This window comes from Stenella coeruleoalba (genome assembly GCF_951394435.1).
Source record: "Stenella coeruleoalba genome assembly, chromosome: 9".
NCBI lineage: Eukaryota > Metazoa > Chordata > Mammalia > Artiodactyla > Delphinidae > Stenella > Stenella coeruleoalba.
The window spans coordinates 24447991-24468509 of record NC_137155.1 but is presented as its reverse complement, the minus strand read 5'-3'; the positions used below and the strand labels follow the sequence as shown (position 1 = coordinate 24468509).

Sequence of the window (20519 nt, the reverse complement as noted above, 5' to 3'; positions counted from 1 at the left end):
GCTCCATTTTTCGTTCTCAAGATTGCTTTGGCTATTCGGGGTCTTTTGTGTTTCCATACAAATTGTGAAATTTTTTGTTCTAGTTCTGTGAAAAATGCCAGTGGTAGCTTGATAGGGATTGCATTGAATCTATAGATTGCTTTGGGTAGTAGAGTCATTTTCACAATGTTGATTCTTCCAATCCAAGAACATGGTATATCTCTCCATCTATTTGTATCATCTTTAATTTCTTTCATCAGTGTCTTATAATTTCCTGCATACGGGTCTTTTGTCTCCTTAGGTAGGTTTATTCCTAGATATTTTATTCTTTTTGTTGCAGTGGTAAATGGGAATGTTTTCTTGATTTCACTTTCACGTTTTTCATCATTAGTGTAAAGGAATGCCAGAGATTTCTGTGCATTAATTTTGTATCCTGCTACTTTACCAAATTCATTGATTAGCTCTAGTAGTTTTCTGGTAGCGTCTTTAGGATTCTCTATGTATAGTATCATGTCATCTGCAAACAGTGGCAGCTTTACTTCTTCTTTTCCAATTTGGATTCCTTTTATTTCCTTTTCTTCTCTGATTGCTGTGGCTAAAACTTCCAAAACGATGTTGAATAAGAGTGGTGAGCGTGGGCAACCTTGTCTTCTTCCTGATCTTAGTGGAAATGCTTTCAGTTTTTCACCATTGAGGATGATGTTGGCTGTGGGTTTGTCATATGTGGCCTTATTATGTTGAGCTAAGTTCCCTCTATGCGTACTTTCTGCAGGGTTTTTAACATAAATGAGTGTTGAATTTTGTTGAAAGCTTTTTCTGCATCTATTGAGATGATCATATGGTTTTTCTCCTTCAATTTGTTAATATGGTTTATCACATTGATTGATATGTGTATATTGAAGAATCCTTGCATTCCTGGGATAAATCCCACTTGATCATGGTGTATGATCCTTTTAATATGCTGTTGGATTCTGTTTGCTAGTATTTTGTTGAGGATTTTTGCAACTATGTTCATCAGTGATACTGGCCTGTAGTTTTCCTTCTTTGTGACATGCTTGTCTGGTTTTGGTATCAAGGTGATGGTGGCCTCATAGAATGAGTTTGGGAGTGTTCCTCCCTGTGCTATATTTTGGAAGAGTTTGAGAAGGATAGGTGATAGCTCTTCTCTAAATGTTTGATAGAATTTGCCTGTGAAGCCATCTGATCCTGGGCTTTTGTTTGTTGGAAGATTTTCAATCACAGTCTCAATTTCAGTGCTTGTGATTGGTCTGTTCATATTTTCTATTTCTTCCTGATTCAGTCTTGGCAGGTTGTGCATTTCTAAGAATTTGTCCATTTCTTCCATTTTATTGGCATAGAGTTGCTTTTAGTAATCTCTCATGATCTTTTGTATCTCTGCAGTGTCAGTTGTTACTTCTCCTTTTTCATTTCTAATTCTATTGATTTGAGTCTTCTCCCTCATTTTCTTGATTGAGTCTGGCTAATGGTTTATCAATTATTTTTATCTTCTCAAAGAACCAGCTTTTAGTTTTATTGATCTTTGCTATCATTTCCTTCATTTCTTTTTTATTTCTGATCTGATTTTTATGATTTCTTTCCTCTTGCTAACATTGGAGTTTTTTTGTTCTTCTTTCTTTAATTGCTTTAGGTGCAAGGTTAGGTTGTTTATTCGAGATGTTTCCTGTTTCTTAAGGTAGGATTGTATTGCTATAAACTTCCCTCTTAGAACTGCTTTTGCTGCATCCCATAGGTTTTGGGTCGTTGTGTCTCCATTGTCATTTGTTTCTAGGTATTTTTTGATTTCCTCTTTGATTTCTTCAGTGATCACTTCGTTATTAAGTAGTGTATTGTTTAGCCTCCATGTGTTTGTATTTTTTACAGATCTTTTCCTGTGATTGATATCTAGTCTCATAGCATTCTGGTCGGAAAAGATACCTGATACAATTTCAATTTTCTTTCTTTTTTTTTTTTTTTTTTTTTGCGGTACACGGGCCTTTCACTGTTGTGATCTCTCCCATTGCGGAGCACAGGATCCGGACACGCAGGCTCAGCTGCCATGTCTCATGGGCCCAGCTGCTCCGTGGCATGTGGGATCTTCCCGGACCGGGGCACAAACCCGTGTCCCCTGCATCGGCAGGCGGACTCTCAACCACTGCGTCACCAGGGAAGCCCTCAATTTTCTTAAATTTACCAAGGCTCGATTTGTGACCCAAGATATGATCTATCCTGGAGAATGTTCCATGAGCACTTGAGAAAAATGTGTATTCTGTTGTTTTTGGATGGAGTGTCCTATAAATATCAATTAAGTCCATCTTGTTTAATGTATCATTTAAAGCTTGTGTTTCCGTATTTATTTTCATTTTGGATGATCTGTCCATTGGTGAAAGTAGGGTGTTAAAAGTCCCCTACTATGAATGTGTTACTGTTGATTTCCCCTTTTATGGTTGTTAGTATTTGCCTTATGTATTGAGGCGCTCCTATGTTGGGTGCATAAATATTTATAATTCTTATATCTTCTTCTTGGATCGATCCCTTGATCATTATGTAGTGTCCTTCTTTGTCTCTTCTAATAGTCTTCATTTTAAAGTCTATTTTGTCTGATATGAGAATTGCTACTCCAGCTTTCTTTTGGTTTCCATTTGCATGGAATATCTTTTTCCATCCCCTTACTTTCAGTCTGTATGTGTCTCTAGGTTTGAAGTGGGTCTCTTGTAGACAGCATATATATGGCTCTTGTTTTTGTATCCATTCAGCCAGTCTAATCTTTTGGCTGGAGCATTTAGTCCATTTACATTTAAGGTAATAATCGATATGTATTTTCCTATTCCCATTTTCTTAACTGTTTTGGGTTCGTTATTGTAGGTCTTTTCATTCTCTTTTGTTTCCTGCCTAGAGAAGTTCCTTTAGCATTTGTTGTAAAGCTCGTTTGGTGGTGCTGAACTCTCTCAGCTTTTGCTTGTCTGTAAAGGTTTTAATTTCTCCATCAAATCTGAGTGAGATCCTTGCTGGGTAGGGTAATCTTGCTTGCAGGTTTTTCTCCTTCATCACTTTAAATATGTCCTGCCCAGTCCCTTCTGGCTTGCAGAGTTTCTGCTGAAAGATCAGCTGTTAACCTTATGGGGATTCCCTTGTGTGTTATTTGTTGTTTTTCCCTTGCTGCTTTTAATATGTTTTTTTTGTATTTAATTTTTGACAGTTTGATTAATATGTGTCTTGGCGTATTTCTCCTTGTATTTATCCTCTATGGGACTCTCTGTATTTCCTGGACTTGATTAACTATTTCCTTTCCCATATTAGGGAAGTTTTCAACTATAATCTCTTCAAATATTTTCTCAGTCCCTTTCTTTTTCTCTTCTTCTTCTGGAACCCCTATAATTCGAATGTTGGTGTTTTCATGTTGTCCCAGAGGTCTCTGAGACTGTCCTCAGTTCTTTTCATTCTTTTTTCTTTATTCTGCTCTGCAGGAGTTATTTCCACTATTTTATCTTCCAGGTCACTTATCCGTTCTTCTGCCTCAGTTATTCTGCTATTGATCCCATCTAGAGTATTTTTCATTTCATTTATTGTGTTGTTCATCATTGTTTGTTTCATCTTTAGTTCTTCAAGGTTCTTGTTTAATGTTTCTTGCATTTTGTCTCTTCTATTTCCAAGATTTTGGATCATCTTTACTATCAGTATTCTGAATTCTTTTACAGGTAGACTGCCTGTTTCCTCTTCATTTGTTAGGTCTGGTGGGTTTTTATCTTGCTTCTTCATCTGCTGTGTGTTTTTCTGTCTTCTCATTTTGCTTATCTTACTGTGTTTGGGGTCTCCTTTTTGCAGGCTGCAGGTTCGTAGTTCCCGTTGTTTTTGGTGTCTGTCTCCAGTGGCTAAGGTTGGTTCAGTGGGTAGTGTAGGCTTCCTGGTGGAGGGGACTAGTGCCTGTGTTCTGGTGGATGAGGCTGGATCTTGTCTTTCTGGTGGGCAGGTCCACGTCTGGTCTGTGGCCTTATTATGATTTTAGGCAGCCTCTCTGCTAATGGGTGGGGCTGTGTTCCTGTCTTGCTAGTTGTTTGGCATAGGGTGTCCAGCTCTGTAGCTTGCTGGTCGTTGAGTGAAGCTGGGTGCTGGTGTTGCGATGGAGATCTCTGGGAGATTTTTGCCGTTTGATATTATGTGGAGCTGGGAGGCCTCTTGTGGACCAGTGTCCTGAAGTTGGCTCTCCCACCTCAGAGGCACAGCACTGACTCCTGGCTGCAGCACCAAGAGCCTTTCATCCACACGGCTCTTCAATTTGGGATGGTTCGTTGTCTATTCATGTATTCCACAGATGCAGGGTACATCAAGTTGATTGTGGAGATTTAATCTGCTGCTTCTGAGGCTGCTGGGAGAGATTTCCCTTTCTCTTCTTTGTTCTCACAGCTCCCAGGGGCTCAGCTTTGGATTTGGCCCTGCCTCTGCTTGTAGGTCGCCGGAGGGCTTCTGTTCTTTGCTCAGACAGGACGGGGTTAAAAGAGCCACTGATTCGGGGGCTCTGGCTCACTCAGGCCATGGGGAGGGAGGGGCACGGAGTGCGGGGCAGGCCTGCGGCGGCAGAGGCTCGCGTGAAGTTGCACCATCCTGAGGCGCGCCGTGCGTTCTCCCAGGGAAATTGTCCCTGGATCCCGGGACCCTGGCAGTGGCGGGCTGCACAGGCTCCCCGGAAGGGGGGGTGTGGATAGTGACCTGTGCTCGCACGCAGGCTTCTTGGTGGCGGCGGCAGCAGCCTTAGCGTCTCATGCACGTCTCTGGGATCCGCACTTTTAGCCGCGGCTCGCTCCTGTCTCCGGAGCTCCTTTAAGCAGCGTTCTTAATCCCCTCTTCTCGCGCACCAGGAAACAAAGAGGGAAGAAAAAGTCTCTTGCCTCTTCGGCAGGTCCAGACTTTTCCCCGGATTCCCTCCCGGCTAGCTGTGGTGCACTATCCCCCTTCAGGCTGTGTTCACGCCGCCAGTCCTATCCCTGCGCTCCGACAGAAGCCCGAGCCTCAGCTCCCAGCCCCGCCCGCCCCGGCGGGTGAGCAGACAAGCCTCTAGGGCTGGTGAGTGCTGGTCGCCACCGATCCTCTGTGCGTGAATCTCTCCGCTTTGCCCTCCGCACCCCTGTTGCTGCGCTCTCCTCCTCGGCTCCGAAGCTCCCCCCTCCACCACCCGCAGTCTCCGCCCGTGAAGGGGCTCCTAGTGTGTGGAAACCTTTCCTCCTTCATGGCTCCCTCCCACTGGTGCAGGTCCCATCGCTATCCTTTTGTCTCTGTTTATTCTTTTTTCTTTTGCCCTACGTGGGGAGTTTCTTGCCTTTTGGGAGGTCTGAGGTCTTCTGCCAGCATTCAGTAGGTGTTCTGTAGGCGTTGTTCCACGTGTAGATGTATTTCTGGTGTATCTGGGGGGAGGAAGGTGATCTCCTCGACTTACTCTTACGCCATCTTCCCCTCGTCCTGGGGTTTTATCTTGATCACAGTTAACGTTAATCTTAAAAAATATACATCTATAATTTACCATTTAATGAAGTAAATCAAGTTAGAATGGCTCAATTTTAGTAGTTAGTTTTTAACAATTTTATTTGTCTTTCAGAGAAATTTGCATCATTTATACTCTGAAACCTCATAGAGATTTGTGGATTCTGGGCTCTTAAAACATTTAAAAATCTTAACTGTTTTTTCTTCCTAAAATTACCCTATTTATTAAAAAGTACAATCAGGAGAAAAGGCAGTATACTTAGGAAATAAGAGAGAAAAACCAACTGCCTGGCAAAAATTACCTTAGTAAATATAACTTGAAGATAAAAGTACACATAAATGACTTGTTTGTTCTCTTTCTCCTTCTTCCATCTTCTCCCTTCTGCTCTCCCTCGTCCTTCTTCTCTCTTTTTCTTTTCTTCTTAAAAGTTATTTCTCCTGCTATCAGGAAGAGTTAACTAAAGCATTTCCTCAGTTATAAAAAAAGAAAATCCCTTCTTAAAGCTGTCTCTCAAACTTATATTTATCTCATAAGAAATTACTACTGAGCACCTCTAAGACGAGTTAGCCGGTTGCTCAAAAGAGCCACTCTGGAAACCTGTCATGGGTGGGTGAAGTCTGCATTGATCATGCCTGAACACGTGTGATTTCAAAACTTTCTGCTCAGTGTGAGCTCGTTCTGAGCAGAACCTTTACAATGTTATTATTTATTTCTAAGAGAGAACTGAAATAATAAGATTATTGAATACTCCTTTAATTGGATGTCTCGTCTCAGAGAAGTACAAGTGTTTAAAGAAAATACTTTTAGTAAAATAGCGCTAATATCCATAGTGTTATTTATGTTCTTCAGTCTCTTCCTTCATTTCAATTAACTTTTTTCTGCCTCCCCTATAATTCTGTGGGAAATGTTTGAGATGATTATATAAAAAATTGAAAACTTACTAGATGTTTTATTATAAGAGTTAATAGCTATGAAATAATTTCTATTTTCCTGTGACAGTGTTGTAGATTTTTCTCAATCATACTTTACCTCATGTTATCAATAATCTGTAAAACCAACTCTAAAAGTAGATATCAGTGATTGAAATGTAACTGTCCTAAATGGGTGTTTTTTAAAGAGGTACAAGTTTAACTTTGCTTTATAAAAGTACTTAATCCATCAGTAAAATTACAATTCTCATCTATTGTTTAAGTTAATTTATTAAACTACCTAAATGTGAATGCTGTAGAGTGGTTGTCTTCTTCATATTGTTCTTTATTTTTGAATTAAAGTAAAAATGAAAAGTGTAAATGTATAAAACAGTAAAGCTTAATACTAATAATCTATTTATTGCGTGTAACCAGCTGCAGGAGACAGATTTCAAGATTGATTTTAGGCTTAGAGCATAATGAAAATATGAATCAAACTATGAAATTACTTGCAACATTGATTTATATTACAGATTAAAACAATGGTCTCTTTTGTTTTACCTAAAAGGATTTAAGAATTAAAAGGATTTAAGAATTAAAATATATCACTCACTTTCCAAAAGGATTATTTTTTTATAGTGATTGTTTCTAAAACAATGTAATAAAAGTTCCTAGAATGAATTGAAATGAAGTCTAAAATATGGATTAAATTGATCCTTTAATCTTGAGTGAAAGATACATTGAGGTAAAATAATTAAAAGGAACTAAAATATTTTCTATGCCACCCCCAACTCTTGTGGTAATACAGTATTAACTAAGACCATATATTCCATATCTGAATAAAATGAAATAAGAAGTGTGAAGTTTCAGTCGGTACTTGTAGGTTATTTCAGAGCTTTATGGGCTTAGAGCAGAGAAGCCAAGAGAAAGGGAAGAAGGCAACATTTTTTGTTTAAGAGAGTGTATTCATTGACCCTTGGTCCTCGTCATCTCTTCCCTCCATTACCTTCAAACCTGGGCTAATACTCTCTTCAGTTACTCCACAAGTGACAGCCTGAAGCCTGTGCTCTTTCATCAATACAAGCAGATTCCAAAAGCCGGTCTTGGAGCAGTGCTGGTCTGTGATAAGTTATTCTGTTCCTTGGCCCCAAAACAGAAAACAAAAAAACAAACAAAACCCTATATGTATTATGTAGTTTTATATTTAGGCATAAAATCGTCTGTGAAATTATAATACTTTGGAATCCTTATCTTTTTGATAGCATTTATAAAATAATTTGCCTCATTTAGAATTGGTTTTTCCACTTCTAATTTTGTCCATATCCTGAAAAATGGAAGAGGAACAATATAAAAAATGTAGAAAATTAATAAGGTTACATTTTTAAATTCATAGAAATATTATCCACTCTAAATTGCTTCTGGAAATAGAAAATGTTTGTTTCATTACTATCCTAATTAAACTATGTGGGTGTAATTGAGGCTTTCCTTCTCTGTTAGGCAATACGGACTTGATTAATAGAGTCTTGCTGGATGCCGGCTTTACAAATGAACTTGTCCAGAATTACTGGAGTAAGCAGAAAAACATGTAAGTGTTTGTCTTATTAATAAAAGGTATATATTCTGTATTTCAGTTTAGCTTCTCTCTGGGAAATTTTTGGAAAATAAATCTCAAATTTAAAGTTTATTATTTATCTTTAATAACCGTTTCCCAAGAAAACCATTTTGCAGTTGTTGACAACTTGAATTTTCAGTTGTGGGTGTGTGTCAGGACTAACATCTACCATTACTCAGCTTTACGCATGTATATGCTACAGTGTGAATGATCAAGTTAAATAGGTGTGCTTGCGTGTGTCTCAGTGTTGGTGGTAAACTAGGGCTTCTAGTGAATGTTCAGTTAGCTTTCTAATAGCCCTGCCCTACAGCCAGTCAAGACAGGGAGAAATCTGACAATGGTTCTCGTTTCCAGTCTCTTCTCCGCCCCATTTCCAATCAACCACCAAGTGCTAAATATTGTTTCTAAAAATGTTTTCCTCTCTGCTTCATACTCAGGGTTCTAATTGTTTTCCATATCTAAGAAATCACAGCAGTGATGTCTCCGCCTTTAGGGCTTCCAATTCCTCTGCCCACGGGCCCCAGGCTGTTCTCCATGTAACTCATACTTTCCAGAGTCTCACTTTTAAAACGGAGCCCTAACTTCAGGGTGAAGGTGAAGCAGCCTCTCCAGCGTGGATTTCATGATCACTCATGAGCTGACCATTCTTCAGAAGCTTATACTTGCAACTGTACCTCCTGTTGTTTCTCACCTCATGCCTTATGCTTTTATTACACCAAATACTACCACTCTTCACTAGCTTTCCCTTACATGTACTCTTTTCTTTACATGTGATGTCTTCCTGCCATCTGTGTTAACTCCCATTCCATCTTCAGCATGCAGCTATCTCATTATTTCTTATGAAATGTCTTCCTTAAGCATCCTCCCTTTAACTATTTCTTAGATATTTTAAGAAATATCTAAAAACTGTGTTTTATTAAAACATAGTTTACATCTATTGATACATTTACTTCGGCCTCCTTTATGTCAGGAACTCATTCTGTTTCTCTTTGTACCACCAACACCTAAACTAACACCTTACAAAGAATAAGTTGAATGAAATTTCCTTCTTTTGTCTTCTGTTCCAGCAAGGGAGTGAAAGCACGGTTTGTTGTGACTGATGGTGGGATTACCAGAGTTTATCCCAAAGAGTAAGTTCAAATAGCATCTGTAAAAATTACTAGATTACAAAGGACTACTCCAAGGATCTGTACCTTACTGTATAAGGAAGCCATTCTTCAGAGAAACTGATCATTATTAGTAGTTAAATTGGAATTTACCTGAAGTACTTACTTATTAAAATACTCCATTTCTTTCAAAAATGCTATTATAATTCTTCAATGATGTTTTCGCTTGTCATATATATTACAACACTGAAGAGGTTATCAAAGAGATTTCTCTCTTCATAGACATAAGCTAACCTGGTTAAATGAACATAATGGTTATTACAAATATGTCAATTGGCAATGTTTGCATAGCACTTCATTGTTTTCACTGTTCTATGGATTTTATCTGTGTTTATCTTCAGAAGAGTCCATAAAGTGGGCTGTGTAGGCTTATTTATATTAATTGACTTATTAACTGACTTGTCTATAATTACCTGGCTAGTAAATGGCAGAGTAAAACTAGACGTCAGCTTTTTCTGCTCCTTAGTTTAATTCTAAGCAGATCTGTTGCTTAGTAGTGAATGTCATTTACACCATCAATTACCACTATCTTCCTTAGACATACCTGAGATACAGACATATCTGTAAAGTTCAGTGGTGTCCACAAAGGGAAAAGTAAGTTATCGAGTAGATTAAAGAATAAGAATGATGACCCATTTCCTCCTTAGGGCTGGAGAAAATTGGCAAGAAAACCCAGAAACATATGAGGACAGCTTTTATAAAAGAAGTCTTGATAACGATAACTATGTTTTCACTGCTCCGTACTTTAACAGTAAGTATTGCTTTAGAATTCAGCCATCTCAATTCCTTTTTTAAAAATAAATTATTGCTACTACCTGCTTCCCCCCATACAAACAATATATTTTATGGTATTTGCTCAGAATAGTCATCATTAAGCATATACCATGTGCACGACATTGGAAGGACAGAAGCATCCATTTAGTTGAGGAAGTAAAATGCATCTACAAGAAATCAGCCACCCAGTAGTGTAAAGACAGCATATCTACAGGCATGCATAATACATTGAAACACATATAGATCATCCCTCATTTCACAAACTGCAAATATATGTAAGAATGTTTAATGAATTTTAAAAATGTAATTAATCAGTTTGCTCTTTAATCGGTATTAGTTGCATAACATTTATAAAAATTAATAATAGCCTATATTTTAAAATACTTTATTGGGTTCTCTCCCTAAAACTTTCTAATTTAATCCTTCATCCTTTCTGGGGGTTGGTTCTACCATCACCATTTTCGCAAACGGGGAAACTGAAGTTCAGAGAATTTCAGTTTTTCCAGGAATATGTATCTTTTACAGTTTTACAGCAGTTTTGTGAATCTAAGATCAATCTTTCTGCTTTACTTCAGCAGCCTCCCCAATATTGTAGTAAGTGTCAAAGCAGGGATTTGGTGTGCATCCTTTATTGTGAGAGGGATGCAGCCAAGCTGAGTAATTCTCATTCCAAAGTCAATTCATGCAAACCAATTCCTGGACACTCTAATTAGCCTGCTATAAAATGGAAGAAAAGGGAAGAGGAGACCACTTCTTGATAACATATTTATGCTAGAACATTTAAGTAAAACAGTATCCACCTGTACCTATTAAAAGAAATGTAATATTATTTGCTTTATCTAGATAGGTCTATTTTTCCTTTTTTTTTTTTTTTTTTTTTTTTTAGAAAGCGGACCTGGTGCTTATGAATCGGGCATTATGGTAAGCAAAGCTGTAGAAATATACATCCAGGGAAAACTTCTAAAACCTGCAGGTAAGCACATATATTGTACACATACACACGACCGAAACTAAATGTGACCTACTGTTTATATTATCCACTGGTACTGCTTTTCAGGAAGGCTATCAGAAAGCTTCAACGAAAATAAAGTCAAATTAGAAAAATAAAATGAAACACAATTAGTTACGTATGAGATTGGGGATAAAATAAGAGTTGAGTTTTCAAAGAAGTGTGTATGTTTATACACTCTTGACATAAATTTAGGGAGTCAGTTTCGTGTTGTATATCAAAATTCTAATTGCTGGATTGATCCAGCAATTCCACTCAGAAGTCTATCCTATAAAGTATTTCAAATATACAAAAGTAGATATGGGCAAGGATGTGAATATTTGTAATAATTTAAACATGAAAAGTTAAGTTTCCATCATTGGGGGAAAAGATAAATTGTGGCATATCTATACTATGTATCTGTTAAAAAGAATTAGGGATCTATTAAAAAAAACCTTACAATAAAATATATAGAATAATGAGTCTTTTGGTGAAAGAAATCAAGCAAATGAAAAAGTTCATAAAACTAAGCATCAGTGGGAATTAGAAGTGGGCTGGAATGAACAGATGCAGTAAAAGTTAAAAAAAAAAGTATAATTCAGTATTGTTTGAATTTTAGAAAAAATAGGCCAGATTGAGAAGGTAGATAAACTCCTGTGATAAACTCCCCCCAGTGGTTGAACTGCATACATTCACTCCATCATTCACTCAGCAACTCATTCACTCCTTCCTTCATTCTCTCAATTGCTCATTTACTCATTCAATCTTATTCTGTCAATCACTCATTCACGTGCCACCTATTCACCTACCTACTCATCCACTCATTTATCCACACTTCAGCAAGCATTTCCTTTTTTTTCTTTTTTAAATTTTTTTTAACATCTTTATCGGAGTATAATGCTTTACAATGATGTGTTAGTTTCTGCTGTATAACAAAGTGAATCAGCTATACATGTACATATATCCCCATATCTCCTCCCTTTTGCGTCTCCCTCCCACCCTCCTTTTCCCACCCCTCTAGGTGGTCACAAAGCACCAAGCTGATCTCCCTGTGCTGTGCGGCGGCTTCCCACTAGCTATTTTACATTTGGTAGTATATATACGTCCATGCCACTCTCTCACTTCGTCCCGGCTTACCCTTTCCCCTCCCCATATCCTCAAGTCCAATCTCTACATCTGCATCTTTATTCCTGTCCTGCCCCTAGGTTCTTCAGAACCTTTTTTTTTTAAGATTCCATATATATGTGTTAGCATATGGTATTTGTTTTTCTCTTTCTGACTTACTTCACTCTGTATGACAGTCTCTAGGTCCATCCACCTCACTCCAAATAACTCAATTTCGTTCCTTTTTATGGCTGAGTAATATTCCATTGTATATATGTGCCACATCTTTATCCATTCATCTGTCTATGGACACTTAGGTTGTTTCCATGTCCTGGCTATTGTAAATAGAGCTGCAGTGAACATTGTGGTACATGACTCATTTTGAATTATGGTTTTCTCAGGGTATATGCCCAGTAGTGGGATTGCTGGGTCGTGTGGTAGTTCTATTTTTAGTTTTTTAAGGAACCTCCATACTGTTCTCCATAGTGGCTGTATCAATTTACATTCCCACCAACAGTGCAAGAGGGTTCCCTTTTCTCCACACCCTCTCCAGCACTTATTGTTTCTAGATTTTTTGATGATGGCCATTCTGACTAGTGTGAGATGATACCTCATGTAGTTTTGATTTGCATTTCTCTAATGATTAGTGATGTTGAGCACCCTTTCATGTGTTTGTTGGCAATCTGTATATCTTCTTTGGAGAAATGTCTATTTAGGTCTTCTGCCCATTTTGGGATTGTTTGTTTTTTTGATATTGAGCTGCATGTGCTGCTTGTATATTTTGGAGATTAATCCTTTGTCAGTTGCTTCGTTTGCAAATATTTTCTCCCATTCTGAGGGTTGTCTTTTCATCTTGTTTATGGTTTCCTTTGCTGTGCAAAAGCTTTTAAGTTTCATTAGGTCCCATTTGTTTATTTTTGTTTTTATTTCCCTTTCTCTAGGAGGTGGGTCAAAAAGGATCTTGCTGTGATTTATGTCATGGAGTGTTCTGCCTATGTTTTCCTCTAAGAGTTTGATAGTGTCTGGCCTTACATTTAGCTCTTTAATCCATTTTGAGTTTATTTTTGTGTATGGTGTTTGTTAGGGAGTGTTCTAATTTCATTCTTTTACATGTAGCTGTCCAGTTTTCCCAGCACTACTTATTGAAGAGGCTGTCTTTTCTCCATTGTATATTCTCAGCAAACATTTCTTAAGCACCTCCTGCATGCACTGGTCAGGTTAGGGAAGCCTCTTAAAACCCACCACCTTGAATGACCTCATATTTATAAAGCTATTCCTGACACTCCTTTTTTTAAGCCTCCTTTATTAGTTAATATACCAGGTTATAGTAAATAAATGTGTGTATAAACGAAGTTTGTAACAGTTTAAGAGCTATTAGCATTACTTTTTAATGAAAACCCCAAGAAATATATGTCTGTAATAAACATTATAAAATAGCATTAAATTGAATATAAATTATTTAAATTATCATACCCTAGAAATTATATTGTAAGCTAATTAAATTTGCCACCTTTTAAATGAATTTGAATCAGCTTTTCAATGTATATCTGCAATTAAACAGATTTTTTTTTTTTTTAATCTTAAGAAACTTACATTTGCCTGCTCAGGAATTTTTAAATGTGAGAGGAAAGATAAATGAGAATTATAGCTACATTTTTTAAATGCATGTGTCAATTTTTCTTTACATGATTGTTTCAGTTGTTGGAATTAAAATTGATGTAAACTCCTGGATAGAGAATTTCACCAAAACATCAATCAGGGATCCGGTAAGATAACTTTTTAAAAAATTCTTATGCTACATTTACTGATCTTAGAAAGCAAAGTCTTATACAGTGACAAAATAAATTTTCGATGCAACTACATTGAAGCAGAATTATGAATTACCATTTTTTCAAAGAACTTTTTGTTTAGTCAACTAATAAATAATAGGAAAATATTTCAGTATTATTTATGCTAGTTTAAATATTTTTATGCTAGTTTTATATATATATATATTATGATATAGCATAAACATTAAACTAGCATAATATATATTATGCTAGTTTAAATATTTATTGGCTGATCTTTTCTAATTTGTAAAGATAAAGCTATTGACTAGACTATCGTTTAATCTTTTATACTAATTATTATAAAAGTTCTAATTACAATATGGTAATAATTAAAATGATATAATTAAAATCCAACTAGAAAGATAATATGAGGTGATAACTGTATTTCTGTCTTTCAGTGTGCTGGTCCAGTTTGTGACTGTAAAAGAAACAGTGATGTAAGAGAACTCTTTAAAATGGAATTTTTAAGTACAATTTTTTGTGTTACTCTTCCTAAGACTCTAATGATAAAGAAAGATGCAGGAAGGTTTAGTCAAATGCTAAAAAAATATTGTATGGAATTGTGAACTAATTCACAGATAAGAATTTGAATTATATGCTTTTAATTCCTAACCTCAAACATTAGAAGCATTTGAAGATATTCATTAAAAAGCCATATCAATATAGACTGTATTCGCTTCAGTCTCAATTGTGTTAGATTCTTTTGTACATATAAATACAAATTCGTTTCTGACCAGAGTTTCTAAACTGAAGCATATTTATTGATTATCAGTGCAATCTTCCCTCATCTTTTGCACTTTATCTGAATTTTTCACACTGTGTTTATAGTGGTGAGAAAGGTTTTTTAACTAAACCTTGGTATTACATAGTTTTACTTGCCTGGATTGGATTTTACATTGTCTTCTATTACTTCCATTTCTGTTTGAGAAATTGAAAAAGCAAATGTCAACTTGCTTTGTTCCAAGCCGAAGATGCTGTAAGAATGGTACTAGATAAATTATTCATATAATGAATAAGAACGACAAATTCCACTATTTTCTTTCAGTCCTCTTATGTATGTCTATATATTTCCAAAGGAAGCAGGGGTTTCATGTTATTTTATTCACTCCTAGTCTTGTGAAATCATAAGCCAGTAATTTTAATTATTTTTGTAACATCCATTTTACATAGACTATGTATCAGCTGTTTTTAGAGCAAAGGTTTTAGCAAGCTCCTTTCATATTAGAAAAATAGAGTGCATTACGTCCCCAAATCTGAAAACAATGTTTTTGTGATTTTATACAATAAAAATTATTAAATTGATTCATGCATTTAAACATAATTTAAACTGTATGGGAATACTTTAGGATATATGATTATTTTTCCTCTGTCAGAGGCATTTTTTTGGTCTTGTTTCCTGCTTTTACATCTCAAATTATCCAATCAAATATTTTTAGTATAGAATAGTTATAAATAACCTCATACTGCTGCTTTTTATTTTTAAGCCTGTGATGAATATTGCCCCAAATGGATTTTTCTTAATGTCTTTCTTGTCAAAATCTTAAGTATGTGTTTAAAATAATAATTGTACATTATTAAATGTTTTCGTTTATCCAATTTCCTGGTTCATTTAGATGACAGTGGGGTGGTGAAAAGATTATTTCTAATTTGTTCTTATGTTTTCGTTCAGACTGAGTTGACTTTTTTTTTTTTTGGTCTATGTTGGGTCTTCGTTGCTGCACGCGGGCTTTCTTTAGTTGCAGCAAGCAGGGGCTACTCTTCATTGTGGTGCAGTGGCTTCTCTTGCTGCGGAACACAGGCTCTACGTGCTCAGGCTTCAGTAGTTGCGGCGTGTGGGCTCAGTAGTCGTGGCTTAGTTGCTCCGCGGCATGTCGGATCTTCCCGGACCAGGGCTCAAACCCGTTTTCCCCTGCATTGGCGGGCGGTTCTTAACCACTGCACCACCAGGGAAGTCCCTGAGTTGACTATTTTAACTGGACGGATCGTGGTGGAATTTCAAGCCTTGATGGTTTGACAGCAATCTATATGCATGCCCTTAATTTATTTCATCAGAATCTCCTGAGCATATATTTCAAGAGAAGATATAGTTATCTAAGTTTTTCTCCTATTTTGTTATAATCATCTATATAATGGAGTAATGATTATGTAACCTAACCTTCCTAAAAAAGTGTATTAACTGTTATTTTTGTTTTGCTAGGTAATGGATTGTGTGATTCTAGATGACGGTGGGTTTCTTTTGATGGCAAATCATGATGATTACACTAACCAGGTATGTACCTAAAGTGGCAAGGAGGAGGGTTTCCAAAGTGTGTTTCCCTGATCAACATTACAAAACCCCTTTACACCACTATAAAAATTGATCATTGAAGTTCTTAATGTAAATATAAACCATCAAGAAATGCATCCTAAAACTAGTTTTCCTTATATTTGTTAGCTGAGTTTACTTTCTGGTACGGTTACCATTAAAATATAGAGCTAAGGATTTTAACATCATATGAACTTTTTATTTTTGATCTCTCAGAAATTTAGAAAATTTTCACATATTAATCAGTTGATAATGTCAGTCCTAATACATAGCTGGTTTGAAACATGAAAATTCTAATCTGAAATTTGGAAATTGGCAACAGTTAGGCTCTTTGGTTTACACAGGATTTTAAACAAAGTAGAATTAATTGCCAACTAATTTCATTTCTGAATCTGTATATCTGGCTTCTCTTTAAAAAACAAACAAAAAAGATCTCTCAATACTGGACAGTTTTCCTAAATTACAATATTTATGGGTTGGAATTGGTGAGCTAGAGGTTGTCCCTATAGATGGGACTCACTCCAGTTCAGCACAGTCCCTACAAGTTTCTTTTTCTAGTTTCACCATTTCTCTTATTGGATTGTGACTTAAGGCTTAGTAAACTGTCCATTCCTTCCAAATAGCACAGGGAGCCATTCAGAAATGAGAATACCTAATCTCACTGGAGTTTTTTCAGAGTATCATATACTGGTTTATTACTTGCTTTTGTTTTCAAGCTCCTCAGTAGTTTTAGTTCTCTTTGTATCATTTCTTTTGTTTGTACTGGTTCAGGTGTTAATATTTGGCTTACATTTGACACTTTATTATTTTTTTCTGTACCAGATTGGAAGATTTTTTGGAGAGATTGATCCAAGTTTGATGAGACACCTGGTTAATATATCAGTTTATGCTTATAATAAATCTTATGATTATCAGTCCGTGTGTGAGCCTGGAGCTGCACCAAAACAAGGAGCAGGGCATCGCTCAGCATACGTGGTCAGTAATATGCAACTCACCCTTCCATTCTCTCAGAGGGACTCTCAGTGTAGACTAATGTAATACTTCTTTATTCTATTTTATAGCCATCAATAGCAGACATATTACACATTGGCTGGTGGGCCACTGCTGCTGCCTGGTAAGTCAAAATTGTAGTTTTATTGGTATTGAGAGAAAAGTGTTGTGAAATAGTAAAGAATGTGATGGAAAGATGGACATGTAGATAATTATTATGGGAACTAGTTTTTTCATTTCCTACAGCACATATTGGCAGTATTCATAAGTATTTTTTCTTACTGATCACTGTAAAACCGTTACAGTTATTCAGCTTTTTGTATGAAAACAGTATTATGCTCAGGCACACTTCAGCCTTTTCAGGGGCTTCTTTTACCTATGGATCTGTTGAAACTCTTTTCGTTTGTATTTTTTGTTTATATTATACTCAATCCTTACATTTTAGGCATATTGATCTATAAAAGGTTACTATTTATTGCCTTCATTGTGCAAGTTAAATGTCTTCATCCATCAAATTCATGACATGATGACTTATCTTTCTACCTCTTCATTTTTCTTACAAAGGCTGGCATCATTTTAGAAGCATCATGTTCCTGAAATGGATCTAATTCTTTTCACTGGTTCTACCCTTCCTCCCTCCTTCCCCTCTTACCTATATCCTGCCATCTGTGAAAAGAAGACATTTAAACTGCTTATTGAGGCACTGTGGAAAGTCTGGAAGATCAAATTTGTCATTGTTTGGGTCTGATCAGTCAAGTAACTAATCCTCCTGTTGTGTCTGGGTCCATTCTCTCCCTCCCTCCCTCCCTCTCTCTCTCTCTCTCTTTTGTATCATTACCCTACTGTATTGTATAAGTTTTATTCCATGTATATTAATCTATAACGTTCACTTGATGTTGTGGCTTTCCCAGCGAAAATTAAATGATTATGCCATTTTATTAAAATAGCAAAGATGTTAGATTAAAAATCCAATTTATTCTAAAAAAAAATTGTGAAAAAGGGTGCTTTCTGTTCTGACAATGACATTTGTATATGAATTTACATAGGTTTTCTGAAGCTCATAGTCATCGTGAAATACTTGATTGTCTTTATGCTATTTTCTGGCCAGAACCTTCCCCCTCCTCAACCTCCCCCCAACTTTTGTTTTAACTAAACTCAGTTCCAGATGAGTTTTTACTAATATTTGGCTCAATTGTCATTTATTGTAAAACTGATATATAGGGCATGCCATACGCCCTATATATAATATGTATATTGTATTTCATGAATGCCACATGATGTATTTACAAATATGTTCTATATTGTAGAGTAAATAGTTCGTAAACCCATGGTACAAAGTCATTTTTGTTTAGGGTTTTTTTTTCCTACCACAGAGCTTTAATAACTAAAATAAGGAGAAAATCTTGAGTGTGAAAACTGCGCACCAGAATGATGACATTCTCCCTCTTAGAGTTACCACTTCTCCTGGCTCTGATTTTGTATTAGGTGTCTTGACACATATGTGTCCCTCACTGGGTCCTGAACACATCTGATGACTTCATGACTTCTTTTACAGAATGGAATTGACAATGTCTTGCATAAATTTAAGAAATACTTATATAAAAATGCTCAACTTTCTATTCGCAAACTCTCAACTTTTTCCAAAAAGATGAAAAAGAAACGTGTTTGTGTACATGCCAAAAATACTCTGGTTTTTGTTAATTTATGAAGGAAAATATCAATACTTTTTCATATTTAAAATTCAGGTCTATTCTACAGCAGTTTCTCTTGAGTTTGACCTTTCCACGACTTCTTGAGGCAGGTATGTAAATGCTCAGATACTGTCATAATAATTAACATTTTCTTTTTGGATGCTCCGAGTTCAAAACTCAGAAAGTGCGTGTGTGTGAGAGAGAGAGAGATCGTCCATTTAACACTTTTGTAGGTTGAAATCTCTTTGTCAGAACTTTCCTACTGCCTTAGAAACATTCCTAGGTCACATTGGCCTCTGTTTTGCAGCTGTATTCAAACTCAAATGTATTCAAATTCATTTATTCTATTGATAGTTATTGGGCATCTTTAAGGGCTGCCACTACGCCACACGGAGTAAACAAGCCAGTTGAGGTGCCTGCCCTCATACATTTGTTTTGCTCTGTGAGAAATGAAAGCTCTGGGAGACCGACTGAAGTGTCCTCTCATGGTGATGGTCTTTATTTTCCCCACAGTTGAGATGGAAGATGACGACTTCACAGCCTCTCTATCAAAGCAGAGCTGCATTACCGAACAAACCCAGTATTTCTTCGATAACGATAGTAAATCATTCAGCGGTGTATTAGACTGTGGAAACTGTTCCAGGTAATTTGTTTCTTCATTTCTGGACTAGTCCTGTTTGACTAAGAAATTGTATTCACTTTTATAATCGTCACAGAAAATAACGGAGGTTGTCTTTTGAGTGCGAGAGATCTGAATAACTGCTTTGAAAATAATCAGAGCTCTTCAGTTTCTCTGAAGGTTTTTAAAATTAATTCTAACTCTGCTAAGTTGTAATCCCTTCAACAGTAATAATTACGTGATCAAAAAAATTATACCCACTTTTAGGCAGAACATAGAGGAATTTGATTGTATTATATTTTGTCTAGAAGAATCCATATTAAAATTTTTCTAATGTTGAGATAGTTTCAGAGATTATTTTCTCTGATAAGATTAGAATTATATTTACTAAACAGGTTAACAAAAATATTCTTGGCTAGTAAGTTTTACTTGTAGTCTTCACTTAAATTTAGAATTGAATATATCTTTGAGTTGAAACTGAAAGAACTAGGAGAACATATCATTTCCTAAAATCAAGCTTAATGTTAGTCATCACCGCCCATAAAACATCTTGAAAACATTTTGGAAGAGATGGAGAGGTTTAATTTTGTTGTAATGAGAGAGAGAAAGGCAAGGTGGGAGATTTTCGAAGTTTTGAAAGGAAAGGGATAATCCGTGTCACAGGATCCCTGAGAACGGAGCAGAAAGGCACAGAGTTGGGACACTTTGTTTTCAGTAGCTGAGGACAGCTTGTTCTAGAAGAAATGTTAACAGAGAGAAGAGGAAAGATGAGGGGGTGAGGTAATCTGAGCAGCTGACAGGGATGGAATAGGTAGTTGCTAGGCGATTTGGAAAAGAAGTCTATAACAGTTAAAAATATATATTTTTTCACAGGGGGTTAACTGAAACTAGCACAAATTTTTAATAGACATGGTCAGTATGATTTTATGAGTTACTTTATGAAACCTGTATATCCTAGGAGGAGGAAGAGGAAAGGGGCAGAGTAAGGCATGTACTCAGAAAAAAGCAGACCGTATTGTTTCGAGATTAGTATATCAGAACATCACCTTCAGGAAAACAGAACTGTGGCATGTTTAATGGG

General features: G+C 36.3%; 1 protein-coding gene across 4 annotated transcripts in view; it reads left to right on the top strand.

Moving 5' to 3' along the window:
• CACNA2D1 (calcium voltage-gated channel auxiliary subunit alpha2delta 1) overlaps positions 1–20519 on the top strand; it is a 513049-nt gene that overhangs the window by 470846 nt on the left and 21684 nt on the right. For all 4 annotated transcript variants that reach the window (XM_079931860.1, XM_079931859.1, XM_079931862.1 and 1 more), the window contains 11 exons: positions 7858–7945; positions 9040–9102; positions 9786–9889; positions 10799–10885; positions 13703–13770; positions 14232–14270; positions 16031–16102; positions 16961–17113; positions 17200–17252; positions 18874–18929; positions 19333–19462. In XM_079931860.1, the coding sequence (XP_079787986.1) occupies positions 7858–7945; positions 9040–9102; positions 9786–9889; positions 10799–10885; positions 13703–13770; positions 14232–14270; positions 16031–16102; positions 16961–17113; positions 17200–17252; positions 18874–18929; positions 19333–19462 (913 nt within the window). The remainder of the gene's footprint in view (positions 1–7857; positions 7946–9039; positions 9103–9785; positions 9890–10798; positions 10886–13702; positions 13771–14231; positions 14271–16030; positions 16103–16960; positions 17114–17199; positions 17253–18873; positions 18930–19332; positions 19463–20519) is intronic.